General features: G+C 38.0%; 1 protein-coding gene across 1 annotated transcript; it reads left to right on the top strand.

Annotated features, from left to right (window-relative positions):
• zgc:163022 (putative ferric-chelate reductase 1) lies at nt 1–11,400 on the top strand. The gene is made up of 17 exons (XM_036555385.1): nt 1–380; nt 484–602; nt 845–1,034; nt 2,339–2,472; nt 2,836–2,933; nt 4,424–4,556; nt 5,183–5,377; nt 5,732–5,833; nt 6,292–6,436; nt 6,646–6,750; nt 7,150–7,265; nt 8,003–8,089; nt 8,670–8,761; nt 8,847–8,905; nt 9,356–9,493; nt 9,934–9,959; nt 10,112–11,400. Exons 3-17 carry the CDS (start codon nt 845–847, stop codon nt 10,199–10,201), a joined length of 1,710 nt encoding a protein of 569 aa, XP_036411278.1. The 5' UTR covers nt 1–380; nt 484–602; the 3' UTR covers nt 10,202–11,400.
• Nucleotides 11,401–11,898: the final 498 nt, after the last annotated feature.

The raw sequence follows: 11,898 nt of genomic DNA, 5'->3' as shown, positions 1-11,898 counted from the left end.
TCGATCGGAGACTCCAAACTGGTTGAAATACGTACACGGATTAGTCACTTACCTGCTCTATTTAAATCCACAACGAAAGGCTACAATCTACCCACAATCTATTAGGCTAAGTTTAGACACGTCGGTATATTAGTTGCATTGCACGTTATATGTCTGCATTGTTCCAATAAAGCCAGTTGCAACGTTGAATGATTTAGTCGCCTTTCCGAGAGTGGCAAGTCATTATTATTACAGTAGCGCACCTGGATTTAGACAAGACAACCGTATGTCAAACGATTTGACACATTTTCGACACATTCGTTCTAAAATCGCTGCATTAATCTGCACAGTACAAAGAAGCCATTCTGTAATTCAACCTCGATCTCCTTTACATTAAGCAGGTAAGGTGAATACAGACCACACCTACGTAAACAGCTGCTGTTCGAGCAAATGCCAGCATCTTTCCGTTGTATTTACTTCACGTGTCATGATGCTTTTGAACAGACTGGCTTTGAAGCCGAAAGATACTGCCTCATTGAAGCAAGTAAGCAAAGTATAACGACATAAACGAAATCAACACACGAAGACTATTCATCTTTATCTATCAACCTTAAAAGGACACGGTATGTGCAACTAAACAATTAAGATGAAGTTAGTTTGTTATTGGTTGTAGTCTTCTGAATACACATGCAAATGTACAGAGTACGACGTATTTTATAAAACAAACACAAAATAGTCTTGACATTATAACCAAATGGAATGGAATCTGAAATACGTTAAAAAGTGGTGTCTCGTTTCAGTGTCCGCACTTTTTTATTCATTGCGCATTGCCAATCCTCTGTTTTGTTTTGTTTGTTTGTTTCAGATGTATACCTGCATATTACTCATAATTGCTTGTGTTGTTCGGATGGTGGAGTGTTACAGCTCAGGCCAAGTTACCGCCAGTTGTGGTAGTATGACACCCCAGCATTCGGGGGGCACCACACAGACGAGTGCCAGCCCCTACTCTGTCACCGCTAGTCAGAGTACTTACAAAGCAGGAGATACTATCACAGGTAAAAATATCATATTTAGTCTCAGTATAATATATGTAATTGTCATTTACACGTAGTTTGGTCTTTTTGATTTGTTTTGTCTAGTCTTGTTTTACGGTTGAGGTGATGTTTTTCTTGCTTGTGGGTCGGATATGTTACAAAGTTTGAATCAAGATAAGGCAGATGACAGAAATGTCATTAAAAAGACGTGGTTATGCCGTAGGATACAAATCATTGCAACGGCAGTAACAAAGTGACTGTAATCTTGGCTTTATTCCGTTTAAATTGCCTAAAGTAGGAGCGACAAAGTCCATGCTTCAACAAGAGCGATGAGGAACCACTTTTAAGGCAAAAGTAAATTCCCTTACTCGGATTTTACCTTGACAGAGGTAGCCTACCAGATAACGATTATTGGCGCAGGAAAATGCTTTTGGAACTTTGTATTTATGGTTCTCAAACCTTCATCCTGTCGGTTTTAATGTTTTACTAACGTTTACAGAAAGTTATGTTTTAGTCGTCTGAAAGTTAATTGCGGCTGTTTCATGAACGTGGTTGTGAAACGATTCCTTAGTATTATCCAAAATTCTTTATTAAACTCTTTAATTTAAGCTCTTACAGAATCGTTTTCATTGGGATCTCAGAATGTTATCTGTAAACTGTGGCAATGTTAACCTTACCTGATTACCTGAACAGAATGTTGCTGGATATGGGGTAGCAAGCTACACTGAGCATTTTTTCCCACTGAGGTAAATCTATGGTAGCTAATCCCTAGGCTGTGAGAATACTGTATGACAGTATTTAGGGAGACTTCACAACCCAGTGGGGAAATTCCCATCTGTAGGAGAAAACCGGAATACTGTGCAAAATCAGTATTGTTTAAATCCGCTACTACTTTATATGTGCGCTACAGTTGAGATTTATTTGTTGAAATCAAGTGGTGCTTTTCAGGCTCATAAGATTAAAATGCAACCCAGTTGCAGGTGTAGATCTCTTATGTAGGCTACCTGTCTGTGTGAAAACCACTGGGGAACATTCAAACGTCCTCCCTAGTACCAGCTCAACATACTTTTTTTAAATATTTGAACGAAAATACACTATATAAAACCAAACTACAACCATTAAGGAACGTTATGACTTTATTATAAAATGGATAGTTCCGACCATGCACTCTCATTGATCAACTTGGCATTCCATTCGGTAGGCCTATTCCTGTCAGAATTAGGTGTGATATATTAAATGTATTCTAAATTATATCAAAATATTCATTACTGATTTTTTTGTTGTTGTAGTGTTGCAATCTATATTATGTATTCTGTGGTTTACAGTGACTCTCCAGGGAGGCTCCACTGCATTCGCTGGTTTCTTGTTACAAGCTCGTGAGGTTGGAGGAAGTAGTCCTGTTGGATCTTTTACTGTGAGCACTGGACAGGCCCAGCTTCTGACCTGCAGTGGGTTGCTTGTGAGTACAGTCCCTTTACTTACTTAATCACCATTTATCAGTCTTCAATTATTGGAATGAAATCTTGCTGCCAGCTCTGTCCAGAGCTGGAATCCACTCCCTGCTGTGTAAAAGAAATTCTATTGGTCACCTGTGCTGCACGTGTTCAGCTGCATACAGAACAAAGATTCAGACACTTTTTAAATCCTGTACATTTCAAATGCCAAAAATGTTCAAACATGATGAAAGTACTGTAGGTTCCACTTCTCATCATTTCAGCTTTCCAGTTACGTACGTAAGCATTGACATGTTGTTCTTCATTTAATCATTCTCTTGAAAATGAACCATAAATGCTTGTGAGCTGATCCTCTCCTTTCCTCCCAGAATTCAGCAGTTAGTCACACCTCAGATGCAAGTAAAACACAAATCCAAGCATTGTGGAAGGCCCCATCATCAGGAACTCTCAAAGATATTGAGTTCAGGTAAATTTGCTGGTAATTGATATCTCTTCTGTGTACCCCCTGCTGTAATTGTGTATTTTTCTTCAGTTCTAAATAAGTGTTATATGAAACTGTTTAAATGCATCAAAATGGTAACTTCACAAACAATGTTACGTTCATGTTCAAAATAATTTATTATGCTTACTGATATAGCAATTCCAATATTTGGGCGAGTGTCTTGTTTTCACTATGTACACCCTTGGCTTACAACTGAAATAAGTACGCTTTAGTTGCCTTTATGTCGATTTCAAATGCACAAATGGAAATATTAATAATTTCTTTTTAATGTCCCATTAGAGGAAATGTCACTATACTGTATGTCCTGCCAACTGTAAATTTGGTATTACTATCCCTGTCACAGCATACCCTGTCTACACCAAAGCATTCTAAACCCTTTTTCACACCATTGCAATACATGCATGTGTCCCCACTATCGTATGTTCCTCCCGTGCAGGAATGTACCATAAAATTCTTGGTCCTGTAATTTATCTTACACAGTTTCACTGGGGCAGAGACCATAAGACCAGCATTAAAACCAACTTAATGACATCAAATACACTGATAGATGCACATTGTAGTCATTGTAAGTTTCTCCCACTGTGAAAAAAATGAATGACCATGCAAAAGAAATCAAATTGCTTTCAGACATTTTGGAAAAACCACACCCCCTACCATTTTAGCATACGCGCTAAACGGCTAATCACACCGGTGTGACCATACGTGCGAAGGGGTTAATAGATACCATGTCCTTAGCGAGGTAGTGCGTTACGGTGTTCGTTACCTCACGGTGCCTTCGTGAGCCCTTTTCATACGGAATAAAACAGTAGCAAACGACTCTGAGTATGAAATAATAGTTTGTTTACTAGACTGGGCTAGAGCATCACTTCTTTCACTTGATTTTTTGGCCGTACACTCGTCATATAGCTGCCTGTGGTGCTTTTTCAAGTGCTGATATCAGTTTGTGGTGTTGCCTTGTGATGTGGCGACTGTTCAAACCCGAAATACTCCCATACCACCGAAGTGCTGCTTTTCTCTGGGACTAAATTGTGCACCGTTGCTTCTGGCTCTGTGGAAGCCGTTTTTCCACACCACGAAAGTAACATTTTCCTTGGGTTTCACGAGTTTGTTGTTGGTGAGCATATACGCAGTCCCTTGGGCCACTTCTGATTGGTGAGCATGACTGTCACACAAGGGGGACAGCATGAATTTGTAAAACCATTGACACGACAGTTTAAACCCTGGGTCAGACGCGCTGCATAACGTATATCCTAAATCGCAGCCTTTGCGATTTGCTAATCACATTGTTTCAAACCGCGGTTTCGTGAAATCGATTAATCGTTCAGCCCTAACTCAGAGGTACACTGCTACAGGAAGTGTTAAAGTACTTTAAGATGTCTGTAGTAATTCTCCTGAATTTTGTTATGACTTTCCCGTTTAAATGAGATGAATGTGTTTCTCCACCTGTTTTATAGAGCAACATTTGTAAAAGTCTTCAGCACCTTTTGGGTTCAAGTTAAAAGTTCTGCAGTCACTTACAGTGGTGCACAGTCTTCTGGCAATACTCCTGTGTCCAGCACTACTGCAGCACCGTCGAATCCATCCACAGTAAGTAAACTGGGCTAATAATCATGAAATAAACCATCTTATGAATAATCGAACTGCTCAGTGGTATTGTACGTGTTTCCAGTCATGTTGAATGACCTGTCAGAGAAACTGTATTCAATCAGGATTTTTTTTTTTTTTTTTTGGGGGGGGGGGGGGGGGGGGGGGTGTTTCTCTGTACTTGGCTTGACCTCTGTGAAAATAACACATCTCTCAGTGGAATTTAAGCATCAAATCCAAGATGCTTTGTTGTCATGAAAAATGTATTGCAAAAGGACACACAAATTAGAAAGTATTTTGATAAAATACTATTATGATAAAATACGTTTCCTCTCCATGATATTTTTGACCGGATACATATTTTTTGACATGTATATAAAATTATTTTTGTAGCAGTGTTTGTATTTTTAGTGGATGCAATACCTATCCTTACAGCCCAAACACACTGGTACAGTGCAATCATTTTTGCAGTATCATGGAGTTGTACAGTTGTACAGTTGGAAGGATTATGAAGGAATACCCTGAGAAATTATAATACTTTTCAATTTGTAAAACGTAGTCTATATATTAAGCATAGAAATGTATAAACTTTGTGTTTAATGAAACTTTCCAATATCTCTGTTGAACAGGGGGGCATATCCAGCACTGGGTGTGGAAACAGTAAAGTCTGCTTCAGTAAGCCCAACAGCTGTGACCCTTCGACTACTACTAACTGTTACTTCATGTCAGCATTGACATCGTCCACTGATTCAAGCACTAAGTTTGAAATAGCTGGCCCCTCCAGTGGCTATGTCGCTATTGGCTTTTCAGATGATCAACGAATGGTAAGGATCTGATCATGATAGGGTCATGACAGTGACTCTCAAGTTAAAACTCTGTAAGCCATTACTCTATTGGGAAAATTCCAATGTATTTGTTATTTGATTTTCTTAAGCATTATGAATATATTAAACAACTGCAGAATACATTTTACATCTATTTAGTGAATGTTTCTCTATGTATGAATTCTTTTCTAGTATTTTTTGTCTTACGTCAATGAAATTGACTAAAGGGCAGGAGTGTGCATTTGATATAAAAAAAACTGAAATGAATATTATCTTTGGGATTAGTGAGGTTTTTTCTTTCCTTCTCAAGAGAAAGTGAAATATTTGTTTCATTAATCATTTTTGTCTTTTCAGGGAAATGATGATATTTATATCTGTGGGCTAGACAGTAACGGCAATATTCAAGTGCAACATGCCTATTCCACTGGAAGATATGCCCCAGAAATATTGCCCCCGGTACAGTACTTCCATTATTCCAACTTGCAAAGCATTCACTCCTGATTAAAAAGGTTTAAGTAATACTATGAGCTAATTACATGACATTGTACGTGAGGGCAGTTGTTGTTTGCAATAACTAATGAGAAACCATATTTAGCCCTTCATTTTGCTTGAGGTGAGGGGGGCGGGATTTGAATTGTTACTGTCATTTGATGTTGGTCTTAGTTAGAGAACATTTACTAACCTGTTTTTTAATTCTTTTATTCTTACTTTGAACTTAAAAAGAAGTAAACATTGAAGTTTTAGTAAACATCGACAGATCTGCAGTATCCATTTTATTTTTTGCGCACCTGGCAGCTTTCCATGTGTGGTCTCCTATTTCAATGTGTGATGCTCCTATGGTACTACATTAACTACTTTAGCAAATCACTTAAATGCTTAACACTACTGACAGAGGCATGTTTCGTTTATCACAGGGAAATATTTCTGTCACAGAAAACTCTTTCCAGAATGGAATCATTAGATGTTCTTTCACTTCTGGAAATGCCATTACAACTCAGCGAAGCGCCACATCGAGTCCTGTTTACTACATAATGTATGCTTATGGACCTTCTAGTAATGGTATGTAGTGTTTACTAAGGAACGAAGCTAATTGTTACTGTCAAACCTTCAATTATTGTACCTCCTGATTTATGAAATAGATTGGTTAGTTAACATTTTGTGTTGAACATATAATACACCGGTGTGCTTTAAAAAGAAATTCATATGAGTGAGTCTTTACATGGTTTTGTCTTTTACTGAATGGCATTTATTTCTTTGCTTTCCCATAGGTGATATTCTAGAACACACTGGAACATTTATCAGTGATTCAAAAGTGGACCTTTCAAGCCCTCTGTCGGTCAACACAAAAGTCCCTGACATTGTTAGAGCACATGGTAAGTGTTGTTGTTAACATTGTAAGAGTGTTGGTAATAGTTCATGTCATGACTGCAATCAAAATGGCAGAATTTCAAGGTAGCTCGTGGGACACCAAGCTACTGATATGGGTTACAGGTACCGAATAATGCACAAATGAAAGCATTGTACATCACCTTCCATAAGATCATGTAGTAATGTGAAGAAGAGTGGCGAAGTCACTATGACATTTGTGTTCTGGATTTTCACAATGCGTATACATTGTTTTAGCCAGCCATGCAGTTCAGCCAAGCCTGCCTCTGCAAATACCCCCAGAGGAACAGAGAACAGCCTCATGAACGTTGTGCATAAATGCCACAGTAAATTCATCCAGATGGAGGATTTCCAGTGTGGAACTTATGAGTGCTTTCACCCCGCAGGTGCTCTGATGCTCATTGCCTGGATGACCACTGGAAGCCTGGGCATGCTCATTGCCAGGTACCTCAAGTCAGTCACCAGAGGAGTAGGGTGCTGTGGTAAAGACCTCTGGTTTGTGGTAAGTTGCACCTGGAAGGCGAACAGCAGAACAAAAACAATTAGTCTCAAGAGATTCTTAATAGAGTGTAGATACTGTACTGCTTATTTATAGGCACTTTTGCAGATACTGCACCGAAAAACTAATAAAATTATCCAAAGCAATATGTGGGGTAACTCATTGCCAGTTTGTTGTAAGAATTTGGTGCAGAATAAAAGAGAACAGAACTGCATACCAACAGCAAGTTTATTAGGTGAACACAGTCATATGTCTCCAGTCACCTTCGTGTCTACAAGTGGTAAGGAGCAGGACTCGTAACCGAAAGGCTGCCGATTCGATCCCCTGCTGGGGCACTGCTGTTATGCCCTTGAGCAAGGCACTTAACCCAGAATTACCTCAATAAATATTCAGCTGTATAAATGGATGTAAAAATTGTAACCTATGTAAGTCCCTCTGGATAAGAGCACCTGATAAATGCCTGTAATGTAATGTATGTAATGTAATTACACAAAACGATTGTTGCAGTACAGTGGTGCCCAATTGACATCACTGCCATCTAGTGAAGTAAAGTTGCAAAGCACTGTAATAATAATGGAATGCAACTAAATGAATATGATGGAATAGAACACAACACCATGGTTGGGTGCATGACGTCTGACTTCTGGAGTGTGTCTTTAAGACCTAAATCTGAAAATCACATTTCCATGATAATTTCTCATGTCATACATTTTCTGCTCTTTATTTTGTGCTGTCTTTAGGCCCATGTGTTTCTTATGGCGATCACTGTAATTGCAACAAGTATTGCCTTCATTTTGATCTTCTCATATGCAAGGGACTGGAGTGGGGTAAGTATATTACTGATACTCAACATGCCAAGAAAGACTAATGTAGAGTTATAGACACCAGCTCCATTTGTAGCAGATTTAACTGAATCTTTTAAAAAGCATAAGGTAATAGGGGTGCATTTTTTAGAAATACTAAAAATAATTTCATCAGCAACTTAATAATCTGTTTTTTATGCTCCACAAATGCTTTGTGTTATTCATGTCCAAGCCTGGCTTATTTTATGTGTTTAGCCAGTTGACTGCCGAACTGCTTGATATACAAATGTGCCCCCTAGAGAGCATACCAGGTAATTGCAAGGCTGTTGTCCCTATCTTGTGCATATAATGCCAATCTAATCTGAATAAACTGCCATTATGAATCAGTTCACGCAGGGAAACAACCCAAAGGTCACAAAAGGGTACAATATTTACATAGGATATAAGGACCAATGTCATCATTAAGTGGGCCATTGTGTCAAGTGTTTGTCAGCGCAGTGGCTAAATGACCACTTACAAATACATTTACCCTTATATCCTATGCAAATACTTGCAGTACAGTGTAAGTTTGTTTGAGGTACCTAAACAAAGTTTGTGTTTGCAGGGAGCACATCCAGTTCTGGGCTGTATAGTTATGATTCTGGCCTTGGTCCAACCGATTGCAGCTGCCTTTCGATGTGGTCCAGACCATACCTGGTTAGTGAATTGTCATTGTAATTACATGTACCTTAAACCTGTTTCTATGATACAAACATGACTGTGTGACATTCCTCTCTCATAGGAGGTTCATTTTCAATTGGGCACACACTTTGAATGCTGTAGCCATTAAATGCCTGGCAGGTAAGAACAGTAATGATTTCAAATAATTCACATAAATGTTGCTGTATATGGGAAATATAACTTTTATCAGCATACTAGTCTAAATCATGCAACAGTTTCACAAAATGTAAAGCAGAACTGTTGAAACAGCTTACTGCAACTGCCCATTACCACACAGAGCTTTTAACAATTAGCTAACTATTCACACATATTTGTTGCACTGTAAATCTGTATTTTATACCTTATATATTATTTTACTGCTGAAACAATGTGATCCAAGGAATCTGTAACTTTTACAGCACATCACTCTAATCCTCTGATTTTAAGAGCATCCTTAAGATAAATTTCCTACTACACATTTTCCATGTGAATGTGACTCGGGTTCTTTTGAGGGTCTGTCTGTACATACAGAATAGATTTCCTGCCTCAGCAAGCTGGCACATGACTATGCCTATTCCCTTCTTTTTTTAGTGGCTGCCATATTTACTGGCCTGTCATTCATTGACAACACTCCAGACATGTGGATCCAGAAAGTGATGGGAGGCTTTGTCGCCTGGGAGGCCTTGCTTTTTGCACTCCAAGATTTACAGTTCAGGTGTAACCAGAAAGGTGCGTTGAATAGTAAACTAGATTTGTTACAAAAAGGGTACTTCTTGTGAATTCCTTCACTTTTAATCCTTGTTTATTTAACATGTACTATGACTGATATATTTGGCTTCCCTTGTGTAGTGAGAAGTTAACTTGTGGTCGGGCTTAAATAGTGTAATGCTCATACTCACTGGTCTGGGAGTGTTGTTAGCCTGGTCTGCCTCTGTTGCTCATTCAATTTGAATGGATACACATCTGTTCTTTTGTGCTAGAAGTCCTTCTGAATAAAAGTGTCTGCTAAATGAATGTAATGTAATTTAATTCAGCCCTTTATGCAGTCTCTAGAAAGTTACTCTGTGAGGTCATCTGCTAAACAACTGAATAAAGCCATTTCAGTAATCGATCCTATAATGAGCCTTGTGATCATACAGTATGTTTTCAGTTATTTTGTCTTTTTTTAGATGTACGGGAGACCAACCCAAACTCGGTAAGCATCCTTTGCCCCATGTCATCGTAAGCTCTATGAATTCCTTGTCCTAGCTCACATGACCCAGTTGACTGTATTTTTATCTAAAGGGTTTTGAAATGGAAGTAAGTGCATAATCTAAGTGTTTATCTTATATATCTTATTTTTCACAGATGAATGTGGAAGTGACACTTCTAATTGTGTTCTTACTTGGGAACCTGGCGTTTTTGGTGGCCATTCTTGCTGGAATCGGCACGTCATAAAGGTTTATAGAGGAAACGACAGTGAACATATTGTAGGAATGCCAAATTCATTACTTTGTAATGATTGTGGTCAACCAAAAAACAGCAATGATCTTCTGTCTTTATTTTTCATGTGGATTTACTTTATTTTGGGTCTATGGCTGTAAATATAAAATGGTGTTGGCAACAAATTGTATAAGGGTCTTTTTCATATTTTTATGAAAACATTTTTAGGTTTAAGAAACCGTCCAAAGAAACAACTCTTGCAAGGTTACTGCACTTTAAAAAATGCAAGGCCAAGAGGAAATGAGTCAACTTCCTATTGTTTTTTTTTTTTTACCCCTTATATAGGAAATAAATTCTTAAGGTGATGGCACCATCAAATACAAAATATGTGTGTGGCTTTGTCCATGGGGTGAAATGGGCCTCATTCCCAGTGTGTGGCAATGGCCACAATCTCATATTGAAATGCCATTATGCTTATCATCAAAAAGGTGTGTATCAGTAATCTTCAGTCTTTATAATATGGATTCATTCACTGGTAATGGATATTCCAGTTAACAGTGATATAGTGTAAAAACTCCCACTAGTTCCCTCTTCTGTTGTGAACTTTGCATTCATTGTTCTGACTCATATTGTTTTTGTCTGATATCGCTTCCTTATCTCCCCTGTATGCTACATATAAAGCTAAGCTAGTTATTTTTTAACATATCATACTTTAAGGCCTCCATTTACCTCTAGTTAAATAGGTCACTCAACATGTTTTTTTATTTGTACAAGTTGTATAGTTTAGCATAAGACCATTCTATAAGTTTGTTCATGCTGTTACTGATGATGGTAATGGTCTCAATTTTTTGTGACTAATAGCTGCATTTAAGCATACAAAGAAATCTTAAAGACTACATCATCAGTGGATATAACGCAGTTAAATTAATACAGGTCAAACAAACAAGAGTAAAAAATGAATGGGATATCAATAGGGAATATTGTGTATGCAATAAGTCTTTCATAAAGCCTTCCTTTACAATGAATGGAAAAAAATATGTACAAAATTCATTTTTCAGGTGTTTTCTTTGCTTAGAAAATAATAAATGTCTTATTCTTTACAAAAGCATTGTTATGTTTGGGTGTATTAACTCTGGTGTCCTCTTGGATATGTCCTACATGTTGTAGCATGGAGGACTGAGACGTGGACCCAGCACTCCCCACACTTGAAAGCATAACTGTGCTATAATTCATAGGGGAGGGGGGGGGGGGGGGGGGGCAACATTCAAACCTGTATCCTAATTTTTTTATCAAAAACATTAAAGAATCTCTTTAATCTCTTCATCATGTCACTGTTATTTTTGTGTGGTTGTTTGTACTTGAGTAATTTTAACCCATTAACAAATCTGGAGACTAAATTCAGGAATTCCTAACAGCTAATTATTTCAATATAAATACAATATGTCTAATACAAACAAAGGCTTGGTGTATTGTTTTAGGTCCTTATTTGGGGTGTCAGATGACTACAAGACATTGTAAGCTGAGATGTGGGACTTGGAGCTTGGTGACTGAATGGCTTGTGTAAGTTGGAGTTTAGTGCAACCCATCACTTACTTGCTCAGCTGTTTCATATCTCCAATATTGTGGAAGCATCTCCACTGATGTTTTATCACAGTGTCCCTGTTTTGCAGATAAACAAATTTTAGGTTACTTATGCCCGATGATGCTCAGTG

This window comes from Megalops cyprinoides, chromosome 2, assembly GCF_013368585.1.
Source record: "Megalops cyprinoides isolate fMegCyp1 chromosome 2, fMegCyp1.pri, whole genome shotgun sequence".
Classification (NCBI taxonomy): domain Eukaryota; kingdom Metazoa; phylum Chordata; class Actinopteri; order Elopiformes; family Megalopidae; genus Megalops; species Megalops cyprinoides.
Note: the sequence above shows the minus strand (reverse complement) of the source record. Positions and strands in the feature narration are given on the sequence as shown.